We start from the raw sequence: 23,205 nt of genomic DNA, 5'->3' as shown, positions 1-23,205 counted from the left end.
TGCGCCTGCGCACTCGAAGCTTCAGGCTCCGCCCACGGCGGGGCGGGGCGGGGCTTCTCGGAGGTCAGCTGACCCCGGCGGGCTCGGATCCTGAAGCTGAGACCGGCTGTGGATCTTGAACTGGTGAGGATGAAGGGGGCTGGCGGCCGTCCCGGGCTGGGGGTCGGGACTCTGGGCGCGCCCAGCCAAGTCTTTTCTACACCCTCCTCCAGCTCTGCACGGTCCCCGGCGCTGGTCCCCTCCTGGGGAGCAGGATCGTGGGTCTCAGCTCGACCTGGCCAGGGATCCGGGACGGCTCCACTTCTTACCTGTGGGTCCCTGTCTTCCGGCCTCTCGGCTTCCCAGGACTGGGCGGCCTTCTTGTCCCTGTTCTGGGCGGGGGCCTCGCGGCGCTTGCCCCAGCTGCTGCTCTGTCATTATCCCTCGGAACCCGCAGAGTCACCGGAAGGAGTTAGAGACTTGGTTTGGAGGCCAGGAATTGGTAGGATCCCGGAGCCATTGCGCTCCCCTGATACATTCTCCCCAGCTCTGCAGGTAGAGAGCCCAGAATGACCCAATTTTTGCCAAGCTTACTGCAGCATTCCACGGAGGGCTGGTTAGAAATGTGAGGAAGAGGCAGGCGGATATCTGAGTTCGAGGCCACCCTGGTCTACAGAGCTAATTTCAAGACAGCCAGGGGCTACACAGAGAAACCCTGTTTCAAACTGCTCCCATCCCCACCTGCCCGGAAAAGAAAAAAAAAAAGAAGTGTGTAGTTTCAGGTTTTGTTCACTTCGTATATACACCATGCTACTACAATGTGGTCCAGGGGGCTACAGCAAGAACAGAATATTACTGTTGACTGTGTCAGATATGCTTTGGTGGGAAGCACCTCCCTGGCTTTGCTTGATATTGGGGAGGAGCTGTCTCCTGGCCAGCCTTTAAGGACATGAACCACGAGAGCCAATCCTTTATGATACTGGGGGATGTAGCTCAGTGGTAGAGCACTTGATGAGGGAGGGATATGGAGGTTTGACCTGGGTTTTTATTCTAGCAGTTTAGGAGGTAAGTACCTTTTAGGATTTCCTTCATTGTATACATTAGAATGCTGAAACTCCAACACTTGCCCAGAGCGATGTCGCAGCCCTGGGCCACTCAACTTACAAGTTTCCTTGCATACCCTCCCCGCTCCCCCTCCCTTCTTTCTTCTCGTTCTGTTTCTTTCCTCCTTTTTCTTTTTTCTCTTCGTCATGCTTCCTTCCCTCCCCCTCTCCGTTACATTTTCCAAGCCTTTGTTGTACATCTGGTGCATCCAGACCCAGGAGACTGGGAAGGCTACAGATGAGAGGAGAGAGGAGAGAGACTTGCTCGTAGAACACTGTTTAACAGGGACAGTGTTGCCTCTTCTCCAGGACTGTGTTCCAGGGGACTGGAGGAGGTGGTGGCAAGGCCTCTCGGAGAAGGCAGTTTAGAAATGTGTCAGGGTATCTCTACTAGGCATTTGTGATCGAGAAGGATTCCCTAGAGGAAAGAGAGGCTGTGCAGGTGCCCAGGACTCTGAGGATCTGGGGCAGGAGATCAGGTTAGGAGGGTCATTCTTTTGTTTGTTTGTTTGTTTGGTTGGTTTTTGTTTGTTTTTTGTTTTGTTTTGTTTTGTTTTGAGACAGGGTTTCTCTGTGTAGCCCTGGCTGTCCTGGAACTCACTCTGTAGCCCTGGCTGGCCTTGAACTCAGAAATCCACCTGCCTCCCAAGTGCTGGGATTAAAGGCATGCATCACCACTGCCTGGCTAAGAGGGTCATTCTTGGGGTCCTTAGGCCCTTGCCTCTGTGATTTTGAACTTGATCCAGTATCAAAATGGAACCTGCATCTATCTGCTTTGGTGGGGAGCATCTGCATGGCTTTCCTTGGAGTTGGAGGGGAAATGGGCATTGTGGGAAATTGTCTCCCTGGCCAGCCTTTCTGGACCTGCACCACGAGATTCAGAATCCTTCATACTAGTGGGGGATAGAGCTCAGCGTTAGAACATGTAACTAGCATCTGTGAGGCCCTAGGCCCACGCTTTGGTATCAGGGGTCTTTGAAGAGACTGGAAGAGCTGCACGAACCCAGGGTCCCCGTTCACTTGGTCCCACTGGTGAGGAGAGGCTCCACAGGGGTCAAGATACTGGGGTCTCATCTTTAAACCATCACTCCTGGGGCAGATGTGAGGTTCATAGCTTTATGTTTGGGTCAGAAGGATGTTAATTAGCCCCAGTTCATAGACAGGGTCAGCCAGGCTGACTCGCTTGCCTGAAGCCACTCAACCCTACCTGTAAAATGGGGACAGGGTTCCCTTGGGTATTGGATGTTATGAGGAATGGCAGTGTATGCGTGTGTGATGAATTGGACCACTCCGAATCTACCGGAGGAGGTGTGGGGAGGAGGCCAATAGGATGTGTGTGGCTGATGAACAAGACTTCTTAGGGTGCAGATCTTACCTAGACTGTATGAATTGGGGTGCCAGGTACTTGCTCCCCAAATTGGCTGTGCTGATATCATCCACACCAGCCACTAAGACCAGGGAAGACCCTTCCAGCCATCCTGTGTCCCACCCTGGAGCTGCCACAATGATCTGACCAGGCAGTGACCAGAGTCACCCTTACCCCCAGCCGAGGAGCTGGTCACAGGACTGAGAGTCTGGGCTTCCCGAGAGAAGGAGCTGACTTGCTCCCTCTCCCTGCCCTGCTCACTGCAAGCTCAGCAGTCCTGGGGCCAGCCAGAGCTCTGTGAGGAGTCCAGGCCTCCCTGGTATGAGTGGGAACTAAGGTACGGACGGGAGTGAGTCCGCCTGGATGAGGAAACGCCCTCTTAGCTCAGTGACAAAAGGGGAAGCCTGGGCCACGGCAGCCTCAGTGAAGCCTCTCCCATGGGGTTTGCCTCTCTTGCTTTCTGACTGGGTGGCCCTGGCAGATGACTTCCCTATTGTGGTCTCAGGTTCCTCCAGAATATGGCAGGAGGGTCCATGAGATGCAGACGGAGGACACAGTGGCCAGGTCTGGGGAAGATGGCTCCAGCTAAGCCTTTCTCTCCCTACTCTCTTTAGGTTGTCACACACGCAGAGTGACCACATAGGAACTCTGCAGGTGGCAAGGGACTTCCTGCTCCTTCAACCAGCCATTTTCTGGCTTGGGCTGTGGCTTCCTTGTAGGTAAGTACTCTGCGTGCCTTTCAAGCTTTGGAAGGAACATGGGCTCCAGCATCCTATCCAGGTACTGGGCAACCCTAGGAACTGCCGCCTTTTTTTAGTTTTTAACTTTTTTTTTGTTTTGTTTTTGTTTATTTTTAAAGATTTATTTATTTATTTTTAAAGATTTATTTATTTATTTGTTTGTTTTTGTGGTTTTTTTTTTTTTTTTTAAGATTTTATTTATTTATTTTATGTAAGTACACTGGTGTCTTCAGACACACCAGAAGAGGGCATCTGATCCCATTACAGATGGTTGAGAGCCACCATGTGGTTGCTGGGATTTGAACTCAAGACCTCTGGAAGAGCAGTCAGTGCTCTTAACCGTTGAGCCACCTCTCCAGCCCTATTTATTATATATAATAAGCACACTGTAGCTGTCTTCAGACACACCAGAAGAAGGCATCAGATCTCATTACAGATGGTTGTGAGCCACCATGTAGTTCCTGAGATTTGAACTCAGGACCTTCAGAAGAGCAGTCAGTGCTCTTACCCACTGAGGCATCTCTCCAGCCCTAAAGACTTATTTATTTTATTTATATGCGTACTCTATAGCTGTCTTCAGATACACCAGAAAAGGGCATTGGATACCATTACAGATGGCTGTGAGCCACCATGTGGCTGCTGGGATTTGAACTCAGGACCTCTGGAAGAGCAGTCAGTGCTCTTAACCGCTGAGCCATCTCTCCAGCCTAGGAACTGCCTTCTTATCCCTACATGAAAGATGCACGTGTTAGCGTTCCTTCCAGTGAGTCTTGGCCTCAGACCGTGTCAGAGTAGAGTCATGAAAAGGAGTGGCAGCCTGGCCTGATGGAGTGGACCTGCAATCCTAGCACTCGGATGGCTGATGCATGGGAAGCGAAGGTTTAAAGGCCAGCGTGGATGATTTGTGAGACCTTGTCTCGAGATACAAAGTTTAAAAGCCGGGGATACAGGACAGTCGTTGACCTCCTGCGCAGCACACAAAGAGCTCTAGATCTGACCTCCAAACAAGCCCCGACCAAACACATATACCTAAATGTTTGCGAGTTGTATCAGAAGATGCTGTTGGCGTCTAGGCCCACCCACTCCGCATATGAACTCATTTAACTGGCACAGTAGCTATATGCAGTAGGGCCTCTCGATATCCTCACTGTGCAGAGGGTAGGACCAGTAACTGCCGGACACAGGACCGTGAATGGGGCTAGACCTCCCAAGGCTGAAGAGCTCTTTTTCCCTTTGTGTAGGACAAACCTTTGCCGGCCTCTGACCCCTTGCCCGTGTTCATTCGCCTGCACCTTTTCCCCCGCCCCCTGCTGGGACCCTCCGTCTTCAGCCATGGTCTGGAGGACACTGGGCGCCAGCAACTTTTCCACCTGTCCCAATGGTTCTATCCAATGGATCTGGGACGTGTTTGGTGAATGTGCCCAGGATGGCTGGGACGAGGCCAGCGTGGGCCTGGGCTTGGTCTCCATTCTCTGCTTCGCTGCCTCTACCTTCCCGTGAGTATATGGCTGTGTGGCTGGAGCAGGGTGGGGGTGGGGCGGGGAAGGGGCGGGGCTTCGGGGGTCGATGGCTGTTCATGTCCTGCTCTGGGTTTGGATAGTTCACGGTTTGGCTGGCCGGTCATTGGCCTGTCTACATCCCAGGCCAGATATATTCCCTGCCTGATCATATTCATTGATGTCCAGCTTGCTGCGAAGGAGGGAGGGAGGCTGCCTGGAGTCTAACACAGGCCAGACCTCATGCTGAATGATGTTGAGTAACCTTTTCTACCATATATTGAGCACCGTGTGTAAATGCTGCGGCATTTAACCTCGTTAAGCCTTTATAACAGCCGAGTGAAATAGGCAGCAAACCTTTCCCTGTCTCGCAGATGCAGGTTAGGTCGTGTGCTCAGCTGGCAAGAGATGGGCGTGGAGAATGGGCGGGCTGGGATGTCGGTTATGGCCGTGTCCTTAAAGTGAAGATAGGCAGGCTGACGGCGAAGATGGCAGTGGTGGCTGCAGGGGCCAGAGTGTCCACACTCAGTTCCACCACCTCCTGGCTATGGCCTTGCTCCGGGCCTCAGATGTCATTTACGTAGTTATGTGTACAAGCTGGAAAGCTGGCCTGGTGCTAGTGTCTGCTTCTGGGAAGCGTGAGCGAGAGCACCTGGCGGCTCAGCAGAGGCACAGAGGGCTGCAGGCAGGCACAGGGGGCTGCAGGCAGGCACAGGGGACTGCAGGCAGGCACAGGGGACTGCAGGCAGGCACAGGGGGCTGCAGGCAGGCACANCTGCAGGCAGGCACAGGGGACTGCAGGCAGGCACAGGGGACTGCAGGCAGGCACAGGGGGACTGCAGGCAGGCACAGGGGGCTGCAGGCAGGCACAGGGGGCTGCAGGCAGGCACAGGGGGCTGCAGGCTCAGCAGAGGCACAGAGGGCTGCAGGCAGGAAGCTGGCCAGGACCTGCAGGTGTATGAGAGAAGGAACAGCTACTGTCGTGCCTGGCTGGGCACTGTGGGAGGGTGAGGCGGGCGGAAGTAACCTTAGGAGGTCACCAAGGGCTCTAGCATCTAAGGCTGGTGTCAGTGTTTAATTTTTAAAAATTGTTCTCGGGCTGGGCATACTGGTCCCAGCACTTGGGAGGCAGAGGCAGGTAGATCTCTTGAGTTCAAGGCCAGCTGGCTCTATAAATTGAGTTCTAAGACAGCCAGGGCTACACAAATAAACCCTGTTTCCAAAACCCAAAATCAACAGCAACTACAAAAATTGTTCCCGGGCTGGGGAAATTTCCTGCTTTTGTAGAGGACCTAGGATTGGTTGCCATCATCCACATAGTTACTGCACAGAACTCCAGTTTCAGGAGATCTGACACCAGTGTGACTCTTCTGGCCTCTGCACTGGTCACACACACGGAGCACATATATACAAGCAGGCAAAACACTTATAAACTAAAAATAAATCTTAGCTGGGAGTGGTGGTGCACACCTTTAATCCCAGTACTTGGGAGGCAGAGGCAGGCAGATTTCTGAGTTCGAGGCCAGCCTGGTCTACAAATTGAGTTCCAGGATAGCCAGGGCTATACAGAGAAACCTTGTCTCGAAAAACCAAAAAAAAAAAAAAAATCTTAAAAAAAGTTTGCTTGTTCACTGGGGGAGATCACTCAGTGTAAAGTGCTTGCTACGCAAGTGTGTGGGTCTTAGTTTAATCCACAGGACTCATATTAAAATGGATACAGTCATGTATGTCTGGAATCCCAGTGTGGACCAGCTGGCCTGGCACATGCAGCTGTCAAACAAGGTAGAAAGTAGAGGTTGCTCTCGACCTCCATGTGCGTACTGTGGTTCTGTACACCAACTCCCTCCCTACCCCAACCCTCACTCCTTATAGTTCCTGGGAGGCTGAGGCAGGAGACTCATGTGTCAAGGCCAACCTGGTAGATAATTGTAGGCCTCCATGTACTGCAAACTGAACCTGGGTCTTTTGTATGAGCAACTGTAGAAACGTCTTTCTAGTCTCATGAATTTTGTTTAAAAAGTTATTTATCATCATTTTTTTTTGAGAGGACATACATCCTCACTATCTTGCCTCAGGAGCCTGAAACTCACTGTGTAGACCAGACTGTCCTCAAATTTATAGGGATCTGCCTGCCTCTGCCTCCCCAGTGCTGGAATTATAGTCTGGTGCCACTGTACCTAGCTCTGAGTTTCTTCCTTTTTCTAAATTAGTTTTTAAATTTTTATTTTATTGTTTTCTATGTGTGTGTATTTAGCCCGCATGCGTGTCTGTGCATCATCATACGTGCAAGGTGCCAGTGGAGGCGAGAGGAGGGCGACAGATCACTTGGACTGGATATATATAGGGGTGTGTGTGTGTGTGTGTGTGTATGTATATGTATATATGTATATATATATATATATATATGAGAATGCTGTGTGTTTATGTCTATGCATGTGTGTATGTGTGTGCAATGCCTGGTTTAGGCACTGCCAGGTATTGAACCCTGGGCTTCATGCGTGCTAGGCAGGCACTATGTCTTTTCTGAATTTTTAGCATCTGTTTATTTGAATGTACACAGGTGGTTAGAATAAACAGTTGAGGCCAGGCTAGTTGGTTGGCACCCAAGCCTGATAACCTGAGCTGGGTCCTGGGAAACACATACAGGAGGTGGCAAAGAACTGGCTCCACCAAGTTGTCCTCTGACCGCTGCACATGTGCGGTGCCCCATGCATTCCCCCCCTGTCCCATAATAATAAATTACTGCCTTAAAAAGTTGAGGGGTTGCGGGTGTGGTAGCGCTCTGACCTAGCACATGGGAAGCTCGAGGTTCCAACCTAGGACCCGGAGGGACCAAGACTGGAGACTGAGGCCTTGTCACACTCTGGCCAGGGTGACTCTGAGCAGTGACAGCAACATAGTCATCTGTCCCCAGTATGCAGTGTCCTAACAGATCTGACCTTCCTTATGTTGGGACTTAGGAAGGAGTCATTGCCCGAGACCCCAGGCTCTTAGCAGCAGCGACTTTCTTTACATTACATTTGGCTTCATACAACCGGGCCTCGACATGAAGGGCCTCGGGGGAATAGTCGGGGGACCGAAAGCCTGTGAAACAGAACTACAGGCCATCCTTCTCAGCTGTGCCCTGAGAGTGACCAGGCCGTCTATGTCTTACCATTGGTGGCTCCTCAGACCCACCTCAGCTGCCACCGCCCCTGCTTTGAGCTCCTACCCAGCCAGATTTTTTCAAAGAAGCCAAAGCATGTTCTTCAGGAACCTATACACACCCTCCGTCCCTTCCGGGAGACCCCGGGGGCAGTGGGGAGAATCTAAGGCTGTGGATCTGTCTAGAAAGAGACCGCTGTGCCCCTGGGCAAGTAGGGGTCCGGCTGGTAGAATTCCTCCACAGATCAAAGAAACTGTCTGAGGATACTGCCTGTGAAGTTCTGGGTTCCAACCCGAGGGCGAGCACCTGGACTCTCTTGCCCACCGCTGTTCCAGCCATCCTCTTGCCAAGTCCTGTTGGCTGCCTTAGGCCATCGCCTCTGAGATTGCGCCCCCTCCTCTTCCACAGCCAGTACATCAAAGCCTGCAAGACAGGCAACATGGACCAGGCCCTATCTCTGTGGTTCCTGCTGGGCTGGATCGGTGGAGATTCCTGCAACCTCATTGGCTCCTTTCTGGCAGACCAGCTACCCCTGCAGGTGGGTGGGGCCCAGGCGCAGTAGGGCAGCTAAAAAACAACAACAACAACAACAACAACAAATAGGGATAGCTGTGGGAGGAGAGGCTGGGGCTTCAAATATGTCAGCCCGCACCCCGTGCCTACCATCCGGTGTAAGATGGTGGGTCAAGGCGTCTGTCCAAGTCTCAGATTTCTAATTTCCATGTAAGCATATCACACCCCAGGGGTCTGGGGGCCCAGATACATTTTCTGAGTTTAGGGCCCTCAAAGTAGCAAGTGGGGTTTTCCTTGGGGAGAACAGACATCATTCTGTGTCCAGCAGAACTGGGGTCATTCAGGAAGGCTGTGTCTATTCCGTCTCAGTGGCACTAGCCACGGATGCTGTGTTGACTGTCCAAGCTGGATTCTTGATGGACCTTTTGTCCACCTGATCCCCCGTTTGCTCAGGTAGGAACAGGAAACCTTCCATTCAGTTGAAGGCACAGGGAATCCAAGAAGTGAAGTGACTGGAGCTGGTCTCCACTTGGGGTGCAGTGGAGGGGTGCTGGAGCGGTCGTGTCATGGCCTGGGACTGCAGCCAGTGCCTGGGTCTGCTTCTCTCTCAGACCTACACGGCTGTGTATTACGTCTTGGCCGACCTGATGATGCTGACACTGTACTTCCATTACAAGTTCAAGAAGCGACCTTCTCCCTGTGAGTCCGGGGGTCACTCAGGGTCGGGCTCAGCTGCCCTTGGGAAGTCTGGGACCTGAGGTGAAACAGGCTGAGATGGAGACATGTATACATCAAGCCACAGCGGGGAGATTCCACTTGCTCCATCTCTCTCTGGTTCAGAGCCAGAAGTGAGGGTGGGTCACAGAGCAGACTCCCTGGCTGAGTGCTGACCCCCCTGCCCTGACTGTCCTTCCTTTGCATCCCTAGGGGAAGGGTACTGTCGTATGCCCATTCTACAGATGAAGGACTGGAGCTCAGAGAGGCTAGGTCACTTGTCCAAGGTCACACAGCTACTGAGAAGCAAGGCCGGGACTCCCATCCCAGGCTGTCTGCTGTACACCCTGATATCTAATCTTGGCTTCTCTCCTGCCTCAATCCAGTGTCTGCCCCTATCAATTCTGTGCTCTTGTTCATCTTGGGGACGGTTTGTATCACACCACTGTTGAGCGGCACTGATCCTGTGGCTGTCCCCAGGGAAGGCTTCCGGGGGCGGACGCTCCTGTCCGTGGAGCCAGGCAATAAGGTAGGAAGGAGATGAGGGGTCTGCGGTGGTGGTGTGGGTGGGCCGGCTCGCCTTCCCCTGCATGATCACATAGATGTTAAGTCGTGGGGAGACCGCCCCTCTAAAACTCGCACCAGATATTGAGTGTCCCCTTCCACCCTCCCAGCCCTTCACAAAGAAGGAGGTCATCGGCTTCGTCATCGGCTCTGCCTCCAGCTTGCTGTACCTGCTCTCGAGGCTGCCTCAGATTCGCACCAATGTGAGCTTTCAGGAGGGCCGGGTCACATGGAGGAGGGCCGCCAGGTTAGGCAGCGGGATGGGTCAGGAGTTTTGTTCGGAAGATCTAGACCATAGCAGCAGATGACACGGGTAAAGTCACCCAGCTGGCTGTGCCTCTTTCCACCTCTGGGAAATTGGCTCCTTGACGCACCTTTCATGGGGACATGCATGAGGCTGTGTCCCAGCAGTGCTGGAGGTCAGGTGCATGGGAGCTGCTAAGCTGAGAAACCAGAGTGGACAGGAAGTGATGGGCGCCCCCCCCCACACCCACACTGGAGGCTTGCCCGGCAGGAGGAGTCCATGGGGGCCACAGCCAGGGCTGCCCATGGTCCTGGGGGGAGTGCTTGGAGCTGGGATGTGGAGCTGACCATGGACAGGACTGTTTTGCGTGCCAAGCCCATCATGGGCATGGGGCACACGATGAAAAACCAGCTAGGAGTATGTGTCATAGAGGACACACACAGGGACTGTGGCTGTATAGATTAGGCTTGGCCTTGAACTTATGATCCTCCTGTCTCAACCCCCCAAGTAAGTGCTGGGGTTGTACACAAAAGCCCTCTTTGGGGTCTATCACTCAGCCCCTCCCCCACAGTTCCTTCGGCAGTCGACTCAAGGCATCTCCTACTCGCTGTTCGCACTGGTGATGCTGGGGAACACGCTGTATGGGCTCAGCGTGCTGCTCAAGAACCCCGAGGTGGGCCAGAGTGAGGGCAGCTACCTGCTGCACCACCTGCCCTGGCTCGTGGGCAGCCTGGGGGTGCTGCTGCTTGACACCATCGTATCCTTCAAAGCGTGTGATGTTGGCACCATTGTGTGGGCAAGGCGGCCTCTGCTTCAGTGTGTACATCCCTGCCAGCCCACCTCTCCCTCCACACCCATCCACCTGTCCATTAGCACATTCACCTGTTCATCCATGTGTCCTTCCATCTACAATCCAGCCTTTAACCACCCTTCATTTACCCATCCAACCTCATCCACCTATCCACCCACCCATCTGTCACCCACTTAGTCACCTGTCCATCTATGCACTCACCTGTTCATACACACATTCCATTTGTCCACCCATCCTTCATCTACAATCCAGCATTTCATCCAACCTCCATTTACCCGTCCATCCCCATCCATCTACCCACCCATCTGTCCATCATCCATCTACCCATCATCTGTCCATCCATCCATTCATCCATCCATCTGTCTACCCATCTACTATCCATCCATCCATCCATCCATCCATTCATCATCCACACACCCATCCATCCAGCCTCCCACCCACCTGTCCATTCACTGGACCACCCATTCAGCTTCCCATTTATCCTTCCGTTTATTCACCCACACCCACCCATCCACCCATCTGTGTGTCCATCAGTCCATTCATTATGGATGGACCCAGCCAGGACCAGTCCCATCAGTGAGCAAGGACAGAGCATGTACTGGGTTTTGGGGTGGTCACCTAACTTCAGTGGCACCCAGTGCCGTGGAGTGAATCACCACTGGACTGTCCTTGGGGGAAACAGGGCCCCCAACAGGTCATCGCACCGGGGCTGGGGGAGAAGTTATTCAGGCACAAGGGAGCAGAGCCCCTGCACAGCCCGTGTAAAGGCCCCGAGGGACCGAAGAGTGCGCACCCAAGGAGAGCGGAGTCACAGAGACAAGCTTGGGTGGGCTTCGCTCCTGTTCTCCGCTTCCCCCGTGATGATGAGGGTGAACCGCCAGTTAGACCCTCAGGGTTTCAGTCACTGTCCCTGCTGGCATCAGTGTCTGAACACCCTCTCCATCTGACCTGTTAGTGTTGCCAAGTGGTTCAGCTGGATTTATTTGGCAAGAAGTAAACACGGTCTTTGTGTCAACATTTGGTGAATCCCCGTGGGACATGGTGAGAGAGCAAGGCTTGAAGTCTAAAGGGCCCACGTGGCCCAGCTCTGGGTGTCGTAGAGAGGAAGAGGGTCCTATTCCAGGGTCCCTGATGGCAGAGTCGGGGAATCAGCGAGGGCACTCGGTGGTGGGAGAGCGACAGGAGCAGGGCTGGCCCAGTGTGGCTGCAGTACCTTAACGCTGTCCTCAGATCTCCATCCAGTTCCTGGTGTACAGAAGCCACGAGGCTGCTGCTGCCTCAGAGCGAGAGCCCCTCCTTCCCAGCTGATCAGCGTCCTGGATGATGGGAACCTCAGCTGCCAAACCGGGAAGGATGAGGTGTGGGCAGTGATACTACTGCTGCTGGACCAGGCCTAGGAGACTGCCTGCTTGGAACTCTGGGCCTGGCTACCTCTCCTCCATGACAGGTCTGGAGTGGCTCATGTTGCACAGGGGCATACCTCTTGGGTGTATGACAGCTGCCCAAGGAGCCTGTAGGGCACCCATAGCTGAGACCCCAGAGGACAGTGTGGCCACTTCCCATCTACCTACCTCAATCTGACTGTACTGGCTACATCATAGTCAGGGGACCCAGGGTTGTCCCTCTGACTGGATACAACCTAGTAAATGGTACCTTCCAGCTGGGCCTGTTTCTGCTGCTCCTTCCGGAGGTACTTAGGGTCCAGGCAGGGACCCAGGGCAAGTCCAGCCAGATAGGGGGACCATGTGCAGCCTCCGTGGTCCTTGGCATCCTGACTTGTATCTCTCTGCCCTCTTGTACACCGACCCTACCCTGCTGTGGGACATGGCAGCCAAGGGGACACCAGTGGGCTCTGGAAGAAGCAGATAACTAAGGGCAGGGTTCGGTTGAGCATCACCGGGGGCTTGGCATGACCATGCAACCACCCTCTGTGCCCTTGCCAAGGCTGCATAGGTAGGGTGAGGCGGTTAGCCCAAAGGGAGACGTGTAGTCAAGTGTCTCGTCGGAACTCAGTGAAGGTTGCCTTTGAAGTAGAGCAGAGGGACAGACTGGTGCCTTCCTGAAGAAGGTGGAGACCAGAAGCACAGATGGAGGACAAAGCCTACAGGAGACAGGGCCCAGAGGTGATGAGGACAGAGAGGAAGGGAGAAAGGTTGCTCCCTGCTATCTTTATAACAACACCTTTTGGGGACAGAGCACCAGCCCCCTTCCCTGCTGGCCTCCACTGACTCGTACATTATTGTAGGTGCAGAAAGTCAGATGCAGGCCAGGGGCCACCTGCCAGAGACAAACGGCAGGCACCTCTGAGCGCTGCTTCAGCGTCTCTGCCCACAGTTAAAGAGAAGGTCCTGGCACAGACCCAGGCGAAGCATGTGGTGCTCCCGGCCCCTCCTCCCAGCCCACTGCTGGCCTCAGGTGACCTTTGCAGCTCCATGCCATCCTGGGACTTGGCTCTATGCTAGTTTCCTAGGGCCAGGTGGCACCTTTTCCAAATCCTGAAGATCTGGGGCCTCAGTATGGCACGTGACCCCCAGGTGCAGGCCTGAACTGAAGCTGCACAGGCAGGAGAAAATGAGACGGCAGCTTTGCCTGAGATGCTGTCCTGGGTCTGTCAAGAGGGGTGACACTCCGTCGTGGGGGGACTCACACTTTGTCTGACAAAGGGGGTACAGTCTCAGATTACATTTCTCCAAACTTTGATTTCCTCATATGTTCTGGAGGCTTGCTCCAGTGCTCCAAGTAGGGGTCAGAGAAGGCTTGGCTTGCAGTACCTGGTGGCCTGGTTATTCTATCTGTTAGGTGAGGGGTTCACAGACTTCAGCATCTCCAGCCTGTCTCAGCTCCCGGGAGCCTTTTGACTTAGGCCAGCTCCCTCTGTTTCTCCCACAACACTGGAAACAGCGTTAGCGACCTCTGACCCTCCACGCTGCCTGCATGAGTTGCACTTTTGGTTTTATGTCCCAGCATCTGGCACATGGGTAAAGAAATAGTGACTATATTACTGTCCCCATCCAAGGGGATGTAGCCATCTCGTACCTCCCCAGGGGTACGGCCAGCTTGACTAACACAACCCTGCTGTAATGATGGCCCCACTGCTGCTGAGAGCTAGAAACTTCACAGCCGTCCTCCATGTCTTCTCCTTGGCCTACACTTCTTTCTTCTTGCAAGTCGTGGAGTGGTGGGATGCCCATCCTGATGTGGCCTGTCGTACAACAGGCTCCTCACATCCTTCCTCAGCCTCGTGTGTGGACTTTCTGGTTCCAGACCAGGCTCAGCCACAGAAATGGAAATTTGCATGTCAGGAGAGTCCCCCTCAAGTCACTCATAGGGGGTAAGGGGGGAGGAGGCTGGACCATGTGCCTGCAAGTGGTTATATTGAGACAGGGCCTTCTAGAGCTCAGATCAGACCAGCCTGAAAACCACAGTCCTCCTGTCTCATATGTTACTTATCATGCCTGGCGTCTATAAGATGCCCTGGAGGAAAGCCCTCTTCCTGTGCCTGGACCTCTACAGTATTCACAGGGCTTCACCTACTTTTAAGTCGAGGGGCAGGGGAAGCTGGAGGCAGAAGAACTGGGCCTAGCTAGGCTAGGATTCTCTGGTTATTTGAGACCTGGGGATCCCTTTCCCTCTCTTCCTTCTCTCTCTCCCTCTCCCCTCCCCCCTTCTCCCCTTTCCCCATCCTCCTTACCCTCTCTCTTTCTCTTACCAACTAGGACAGTATGGCCTCCAGGTCTCCTCTTTTTTCAGGAAGGGGAGCAGTCCCAAATCGCCCTCCTCTGTCCCTTTTGTCTGACTCGTGGCTTCCCAGGGAAGGAAGGAGGTGTGAGCTCACACGGGAAGGCTTGAAGCTGCTACCTCATGGCTGGGACTGCTTTCCCCACAGGTTCCCAGGGCTCAGGTGGTAAGGTCCCTGACTGCCTCCCAGCCCTGCCCAACAGCTCCAAGGACACAGCTATCCCCAATTCCACACCCGAGTCAGACAACTGGGCAAAGAGCACCACTGTACACCACTCTATCCCCAGGATACAGTAGATGCCCAACAAAGTACCTGAGCCGATGTCTGTCTGGAGGCTCTGGCAGAGGCGGAGCCCGTCATGTCACTAGCAAGCATACAACGACTTTACAGGGTGGTTTGTGAATTAGAGCTTGATTCACTGTTTGGAAAGGTGTCTTGTTATCTCTACAGTGTTAATATTTGAATGTGGTGTTAGAAGTAGTGATAATATGATTATGGCTTGCAACATTCCTGTGCATGTCCAATCCAGAGTATGCAAAGGCCAACGGTGTAGAAGGAGCTATGCAGTGAAGCTGTTGTGGAAAGATGACATCTGCTGGACAGCCCGGAGGGAAACATCTGCAGGGATAATACTTAGCCCACAGCACATCTGTCCAGCCAGGGATAATACTTAGCCCACAGCACATCTGTCCAGCCAGGGATAATACTTAGCCCACAGCACATCTGTCCAGCCCATTTTCCAAATTGGAAAAGTTTCACAAAAGAGGCAGAAGAGGCAGAGGTAATGACAGGAGAGGTAATGACAGCAGAGGTAATGACAGGAGAGTGTATCTACCAAGAGACATTCTAAATGACACTAAGTAACATGTCGGGGTTTGGGGTGCAGCTCAGTTAGAATGGGACTCACCTAGTATGCATGAGGTCTTGGGTTTAACCCCCAATGTGTGTGGTGGTGCATGCTTGAAGCCCCAGCACTCGGGAGGCAGAGGCATGAAGCTGAGTTCAAAGCCATCATCCTCAAGTATATTGTGAGGCTAGCCTAGTCTACGTGAGTTCCTGTCTTAAAAACAACAAAATAAAATAAACCCAACAAAATCCTAGAAATAGTTGAAATAAGGTACAAAAACATCAATGTAAATAGATCTCAGAGTTCTGTGAATATAAGATGTTTATATTCTGCATTTTATGGTTTATAAAAATAATTATTGAAAACCAAGCTCAGTGAGGGCTGGAGATATGTTTTGGTAGAAGAACATCCTTTTTTTTTTTTTTTTAAGATTTATTATATGTAAGTACATTGTTGCTGTCTTCAGATGCACCAGAAGAGGGCATCAGATCTCATTGCAGATGGTTGTAAACCACCATGTGGTTGCTGGGATTTGAACTTGGACCTTCAGAAGAGCAGTCAGTGCTCTTAACCACTGAGCCATCTCTCCAGCCCATGAACATCCTATTCTTGCAAAGAACCAGAGTTCAATTCCCAGCACCTACATCAGCTTACACCCACAACTCCAGCTCTAGGTGATCTGATGACTGCCCTCCCCCAATAAGTAAGAAATAAAATAGAAAAACGGAAGAGAAAACCAAGGTTGGTGGCACAGGCTGACCTCAGCACTGCGAGGCTGAGGCAGGAAGCACACACTGAAGGGTAGCTTGGACTATAAGGCAATATATATATCACAGTAAGCAGACACAGAACTTATTTACAGAGCAAGGAGAAAAAAATAGCGCTAACTAGCTTTTTTTCTGGGCAACTATGCTGACCTTGAAGCCTGTAGGTAGCCTCAGATGATCCCACCTCCATCTCACAAATGCTGGAATCCCAGGCTCACACCACCATCCCAGGCTCTGCAATCTATCTTGGTGTATCTTGATTACAGAGAACTCTACCCTTTAAGAAGCAGGCTCAGACAATCGTGGGTTTGCCCTCCAGTGACTTAGGCATGTTATGCTGCACGCAGACAGACCCACGTCCCAGAGAGGCAACCCATACGGTAAAGCTTGCCTCGCAGAATGATGCGATGCGTCTTCCTCACTCATAAGTAGCCCTACACAGGTGTCCCACCCATTGAGCGCCAAACAGCTTGCCTGGTGTAGTGGCACAGGCTCTTAATCCCAGCACTCAGAGAGGCAGGCTGATCTCTATGCATTCAAGTCCAGCCTGGTCTCCATGGTGAGTTCCAGGCCAGCCAGGCCTACATAGTGAAGCCCTGACTTGCATAGACCCTGTGACAGGAGCCTGTTGAGCGTTTCCTACCGTTCTCTGCTGATCTAATAAACTCGCTCCTGCCCTTTTGTCTTGGTGAATTCTTTCACAGTGTGCCCATCACCAGTCTGTCACTGCCGTTCCTCGTATGGCAGGGAAGAGGCACTACCACATACGTATGGCACCAAGCCTATGGAGTGGTGTGAAGAAAAGATTGTCCTGGGCATCGAAAGCCTGAGTCTATTCCACCCTCTGCTGAGGCTCCGTGTGTGTGTGTGTGTGTGTGTGTGTGTGTGAAGTCCTTGGTCACTGGACTATTGAAGGAGGAAATCTTGAGTCAGGAAGTCTAGGGCCTCAGAGGTTGGGGCCATTATGTACAAGAGCCGAAGACACAGGTACAGGTAGAGCTTAGACCAAGACAGATTCCTGACCCAGGGCTTCTGCCATGGATTTCTTACCCAGGCTCCTTCCTGTTCTGTGAATGGACACCAGGGGTACCTCCAGGTGGTAGCTAGAGAACCCGTGGGACATGCTACCAGCTGACAAGTCTCAGCTCATGAACAAAAATAGCTATTCAACCCTTACCTCAGCTTGCTCTTTTCGGGCAAGAGGGGAGCCTTTTTCCTTTAGATAAGGTTTCACTACGTAGCTCTGGCTGGCTTGAAATTTGCAATTGTGAGCCACCATGTGGTTGCTGGGGTTTGAACTCAGGACCTCTGGAAGAGCAGTCAGTGCTTTTAACCTCTGAGCCATCTCTCCAGCCCAACCTTGAACTTTTAAATCGACATGCAAAAATGTCTCCCCTTTCTGTTTGTCTGGCAACCCCATGCATGTCCAGGGACCAGAGGCCCTGGATCCCTTGGAACAAGAGAACTCTGAGCCACCCATCGTGTAGGTGCTGGGAGTCAAACCTGGGTCCTTCAGGAGTGCAGCCAGTGCTCTTAACCACAGACCTGCCTCTTCAGCCTTGGGGTTTCCCCAACTGCCTGCAGCCCGAGAAAGCACTCTACCCTCTCCCAAGGGTCTTTTCATCTTAAGAATGCCCCAGGGGCTCTGCCAGCTGCCATGGCTCTCCCACTGAGGCAGTGAGGCATGCAAGGACAGAGGAGAGGGAACACAGAGACCCTTCCATCCCACTCACAGCCCACAGAAAGATTTTTGAACAAGGCCCACCTTTTCATTGTTCTGAGGTTGCTTTATTAAGGTAAACAAAAGGCAAAATCTAGTTGATTTGTGCTTGTTTGCTGTGTTTCCCCTCCCCTTTGAGTTCAAAGTAACTAAATGTGCACAGCACTAAAAGTAGCTCTGTGTCTGTGTGTACTTGCATTGCTAAGGGTGGCATGTGCTAGTGGAGTGCTTGGTAACTGTCACCCCAGCATCTCTCTTACGTTCTGTGTGTCTGTGTGCATGCACACACGCGTGCCAGTCAGTTCTCTTCCCTGTGGGTTCCAGGGACTGAACTCTAGCCATTAGGCTTGGTGGCAAGTACCCTTACCCACTGGGCAGCATCTCACTTGGCCCAGTCTAATTTTTGTATTCAGAGTCTCACTATGTAGGGTCAAGCAGGCCTGGATATTACAGTAAAGATGAAGCTGGCCGTGAATTTGTGCCAACCCTCTTGTTACTTCCTGGTGCTGTAGTTTCTGTGTGTGCTGACGTGCCCAGTTTTTTTAGTTAAGACAATATATGGTTGTGTAGGCCAGGCCAGGCCAGCCTCGAACTCAGTCCTCCTGCCTCAGCTTCAACGTTGCTATTGCAGTATGAGTCGTGACATCTGGCCTGCTCACTCTCCCATCTCCCATGGAATCTGTACTTCACATACAACTAAATAAGAGAAACCAGGACTGAGTTGGGGACATCACCCCCATGGGGTGGCAAGCATGCAGCCGTCACACTCGGGAGATGACTAGAGAGGCTGGAAGGGTTCGGCAGGTACTGGGCCCTCCTTCCGTCCCCAGGGAAGGCTATGCACATCTGGAGAGAGGCAGGTGAACAAGAATGCACAGCCAGCACCGATTGTGTCCCAGTTTCTTTTTATTCATTTTTTTGGTTTTTTTTTTCCTTTTTTTTTTTTTAAGTATGGAGGCTCAAGTAGAAGATGTAGATTTTTTTTTGTCTGTTTAAGCTTTACAAAAAAAACCAAAATAAAACAAAAAATTCCTTTTGCATTCCATAAAAATTGACAGAAAAGCACCTGGCCCGAAGAGCAGCCGGTCGCCAGCCCCACCCCCACCCCAGCACGGTCTCCGTGGGACAAGGGTCCACCTGCGCAGGACAGTGCTGAGGACATTGCTCCTTCCTCCATAGCTGTCCCCGGCCCCGGCCCTGACTCCAAGCAACTCCCAAGCACACACGGATCACATCTCCAGTTTTTCTTCTCTTTCACACACCAGTTAGTTCATAAAATTTTTTGTTTTACATTTTTTACACCAATGTAACAAAAAGATGGAGGGAGCGGTGTCAGACAGTGTATCTGTGCCTATAAGTGGGCAAGGGAAGGAAGGGGGACAGGCGAACAAAACCACACGGTCTCTATGGAAACGTCGTGGGAAGCAGGCCTTGGAGCCAGAGGAGGGTGGTTATCGGACTTTATTTTGGGGGAGAGATGGCGCTGCGTGGTCGATGCAAACTGTTATGTGACCTGTCAGGGCGGGAAAGGAAGAGGGAAAGGGAGCAGAAAACGAGTTTTCTAAAGAAAGGAACCTAACGAGTGCATGGCGTGTCCGGTTAGCGTGAAGCAGAGGTCTTCAACACTGCTGCTTTCTCTTCAAGGCCTCCACCAGGTCGTTCTTAAGCGCTTCTTGCTTTGATTTGTCTGCAAACGTCTGCACAGACCTGCCGGGGAGGAGAGAAGACATCAGCAGGCAGATCGATGAGAGTGAGGTGACCAGGGGCCACTGTGGGGTGGCAGGCTGCAGTCTGTCCTGGAGAGTGGGAAGGGAGCCCAGGCACCTCAGTACCTTGCTGCCATCATGGACAGAGGTCATCTCTACCCAGGCTGTGGGTGACCTAGCCTTTAGATCCCTAGGTCCATGGATGGTGGTGCAGGCCTCAAGCTGTTGGGAGCGTTCAGAAACCATGCAGCCCGGGCCATCAACCGCACACCTCCTGCCCCCGTTTCTGGCAGAGAGGTGAAGGCTCTGGATCTACACCCCCCCACCCCCCACCTGCAGCAGAGGCTGGCTCCTCACCCTGAAAACACAGGTGTAGCAACCCCTCTTCCCTACCAAATGTGTAGGAACCAGCCTCTGCATGGCCGAGCCACTGGGATCAAGACAAGAGCCTCTGCTGCATGTGAGTGCTGCTGGCTGCAAACCCAGCCTGGCGGAGCCCTGCAAGCCTGCATTCTAAAAGGCAGTCCTTGGAGAGGGACACTCAGGGCCGCTGTTGCTCCTTGGGTTGGTAGGGAAGCACCAAAGCCCACAGCTAAGGCTTGGAACTGTTACAAGGTACCAAGTGCTTGGCGCACACATCTCAATCCTCAGAAGCCCTCAGGGTGGATCCTCATCATTAAGCTGATTTCCAGACCAGGCAAGGAAGCAGAGCTGGAGACAGGTTCCCGATGGTTCTTTTCACGACACATCGGTTAGTTAAGAGCATACTAAACTATATGCAGCAACTGTTGAGGGCTCATAAGCGGTGGAAGAGGCAGGGCACATGCTCGGCAAGCGGCTCAAGTTCACAGTGAGAGCACTATCAGAAAGTCCATCCTCAGGGCTGAAGTGGGGGGGAGGTGAGGCGGATGGGACAGAGAGAGACCATGGAAGTGCCTGAGGAGTCTTCAAGACAGTGAGGACAGGACCTGAGCTGAGACGCCACTGATGATGTGTGAGCGGCTGCCACTCAAGGATCCATTTGTCTACTCAGGCTCAGGATCTCAGGCTAACAGTGAGGAGCGGCGTGAGGGCTCAGGCAGAGCTGGGGACGGGGCGGGGAGGGGGCACATGTGGCCGACGGGCTGGCTCCCCTCAGGACGCCTCCACCTGGTTTGCTAGGGATGGCAGAAGGAGTATCCCTTAAAAGGGTTTTCTCCAGTGGGAGGCCTGGAGATGGCATCTAGGCTAGAACTGCAGTCTGCTTTGGACCTGACGTCAGCACATGGACTAGACCGCTGTGGGAAGGGGGTCCCCAGCTTGGAACCTCAGTGGAAATCCCAAGGTCCTTGACTGGGCTGGGCCTTTGGTGTCCAGCCCTGGGGCCTGTGGGTCCTATGAGCCTTGGTTTAAAGCCTCCCCCTGAGATGCTGGCTGTATCTGCATCTGTCTTTGTCATAAGTCAAGTCATGGTTGTTGGTCATTGTCAACAAGCAAGATTGTTTTCCTTCCCATCAGCATGGCCTGCTGGGACAGCTGCAGCTCATTAGGGGAGGGTGTGGGCACAGATGGCCCAGCAGTGGCCAGCCTGGAGGAGTGCTGGCCCGGCTGGTAGGGGGGCGCTCAGTCACTCACAGAGACTAAGAGGGAGACCACCTGGCATGTAGCTTGGGGTCTGTAAGGTCCTGGTAGAGGAGGGGGGAGGATCTGGCTGTGCTGTGAGACCTGAGTGAGCCAGTCAGCAGAAGGCAGGGCACACAACCCTTGCTCCTTGAGCCAGTGGAGTGGGTGCACCTAGCACCCTCTGCTGGAGAGGTGGGGATAGTGCCACAGACTGAGCTTCATCAGGAGCAAGAGCTCAAGCCTGGCCTTTGCCCAGAGTGCAGAGCACACAAACCACACACACATGTTCACACTACGTGGGGCTGAGACTACGCGTTAATGTGGCTGCCCACCAGCTGTGAGCGGACACAGGTTAGTGGCAGGGTCTCAGCAGGTTGGTGAGTCCTGTTTAGTGGGGAGGCCTCACGCCCTTCAGACGGGATACCTGGGTCGGCTCAATTATCAGGCTGGATGTAGACCTGGCGCTGGGTCAGCACTTGAGAAAGTTCCCTCTGCAACTGCTTAAACTTGTGGTTGTCGGGGATAGCATCAAGAGATCTACAGAGAGTGTTCAGAGAGGGTGAAGCCACAGCAAGAGAGCAACAGCAATGCCGAACAAGAACCTGGAAGCCGTGGGCAAAGGCAGAGACAGGAGAAGGCCGCCACGGCACTGGGACTGACTGCACACCGCAACCACAGAGGCCTATGCTGGCAGTGGCCCCAGTCTTTAGGGGTTCACACCTGCTCCCACACAGGCTCAGATGCTCCTCATGTTTCCCTCATTACTGGAAATGGAGGAGTCTGGCCTGGCGGGAGAAGGGTGCATTTGGTGTCACGGGCCCCAGTGTCAGGCTTGTCTCACCTAAAGCATGCTGCTGGGGAACTCACACGTTACACCCTGCCTTTCTGTTGGGTGCAATAAAACCTGTGCCAGGGAATGACATCAGAAGATTGGGCTCCACAGAGTCACAACAGAACCAGACTGCAGAGCCCTTCCCAACCATATCAGCTCTCCTAACCCTGTCGGTACCCTGCCTCCCGGCTGGGACAAGGCCACCAAGAAAGGAGTGGGGAAAGAGGAAAGAGCTCAGACGGGATCCTGGCTACATGACTCCAAGGCCAGTGCTATCTCAGTCCCTCCTCGGTCACTTCCCCTGTCCCCAGCTGGGTCCTGCCTCCCACTCCCACTACACTGGAGCCAGAGGCCAGTGAGTCCTGCCTGGTTCTGCAAAACCCAGAGCACGAGACAGTGGTAGGGGCTTTCAAACGGAACCCCAGGCCAGGCTGCTCAGCTCTCTTCAGTGTCTTAAGATCTGTGTGGGGGGTCTCCCAAACCCAACTCCAAAGGGCCTGGGCACATTTGGTAGCCAGCCCGTGGCCAGCTCCACCATGCAGGTATCAAAGCTTACTGTGGTCAATGAGCCCAGAACCAGACCTGGTAGAGGTTATAGAAAGTGCTGAGCCAACTTCTGAGCCTTTCAAGCTGCAACTGTGAAGCCATCCCTGACCTCAGCTCGCTAAGGAGTCTGGGACTGCAGCCCCAGGTTTGGCACATTACCTCAGCCCGTTGACGATGTCCTTTGTTTTTCCAAAGTAGATCTCATTTAGCGTGCTTCGGATTTTGTTTTCCATGTCCTGGGAAGGGAGGTGAGTCAGAGGAGCCAGCCCACATTAACCGAGGCCCACACCCACCTGCAACCTCCCAGCCTGCAGTCCCTGCCTTGGCCACAGGGTGGAGCTGTGGGGCCACTCCCTTGTGCTGAGACCCTTGCCAGGCTGCCAGAACCCCACCTATAATTTGCGTTTTGAGTCTTTCTTATCCTTAGGCATGGAGGAAGCCAACACCTAGGGGCTGACGGCCAATTCTGACCACTGCCGGGAGTGGGTCTAAACCACATCACCAGAGTACTGCCTGGCCACCATCTCTGTGAACAGTTCTGTGAAACCAGAGAACATGTGTCCAGTCCAAACAACACCCCCCACTTCCAAACGGGACGTGGTGACAGGCGAGACTGCAGCAGCCACAAGTGAAGCTGCTCCAAGGCCCGTAGTGTTCCAACGATCTGTTTGCACCCCGAGTTCAGATCACTGTTCACACACAGCGATCAGGGGAAACAGGCCGAGCAGAGGCGCTGGGGTGGGTGGGCCTGGAGCCCGGCTTCACTTGCTT

At 53.1% G+C, this 23,205-nt stretch overlaps 2 protein-coding genes across 7 annotated transcripts in view; one reads left to right on the top strand and one right to left on the bottom strand.

Annotated features, from left to right (window-relative positions):
- The first annotated feature begins 44 nt into the window (after positions 1–44).
- On the top strand, positions 45–15,410 carry Slc66a1 (solute carrier family 66 member 1). Of its 3 annotated transcripts, none has more exons than XM_021200866.2 (9): positions 45–123; positions 3,063–3,167; positions 4,430–4,684; positions 8,238–8,367; positions 8,954–9,041; positions 9,443–9,585; positions 9,731–9,823; positions 10,436–10,621; positions 11,906–12,334. In XM_021200866.2, the coding sequence occupies exons 3-9, from the start codon at positions 4,521–4,523 to the stop codon at positions 11,981–11,983; spliced, it is 882 nt and encodes a 293-aa protein (XP_021056525.1). In that variant the 5' UTR covers positions 45–123; positions 3,063–3,167; positions 4,430–4,520; the 3' UTR covers positions 11,984–12,334. The 3 variants fall into 3 exon arrangements, with proteins under 3 accessions (XP_021056525.1, XP_029396314.1, XP_029396315.1); XM_029540454.1 differs by lacking the exon at positions 45–123 and adding an exon at positions 178–310 and having other exon boundaries at positions 11,906–15,410; XM_029540455.1 differs by lacking the exons at positions 45–123; positions 3,063–3,167; positions 4,430–4,684; positions 8,238–8,367 and adding an exon at positions 8,464–8,795 and having other exon boundaries at positions 11,906–15,410.
- A 3,753-nt stretch (positions 15,411–19,163) lies between these two features.
- Capzb (capping actin protein of muscle Z-line subunit beta) overlaps positions 19,164–23,205 on the bottom strand; it is a 98,222-nt gene continuing 94,180 nt past the window's right edge. For 2 of the 4 annotated variants that reach the window (XM_021199476.2, XM_029539460.1), the window contains exons 8-10: positions 22,594–22,670; positions 21,481–21,593; positions 19,164–19,455 (exon numbers count right to left, since the gene is read on the bottom strand). In XM_021199476.2, coding sequence (XP_021055135.1) covers positions 21,491–21,593; positions 22,594–22,670 — 180 coding nt within the window. In that variant the 3' untranslated portion in view covers positions 19,164–19,455; positions 21,481–21,490. The remainder of the gene's footprint in view (positions 19,456–21,480; positions 21,594–22,593; positions 22,671–23,205) is intronic. The other 2 variants (XM_021199477.2, XM_021199474.1) reach the window with 1 other exon arrangement.

The sequence above is a fragment of the Mus pahari genome, chromosome 6 (assembly GCF_900095145.1).
Source record: "Mus pahari chromosome 6, PAHARI_EIJ_v1.1, whole genome shotgun sequence".
In the NCBI taxonomy this organism is placed as follows: domain Eukaryota; kingdom Metazoa; phylum Chordata; class Mammalia; order Rodentia; family Muridae; genus Mus; species Mus pahari.
This window is presented reverse-complemented; position numbering and strand designations above follow the sequence as displayed.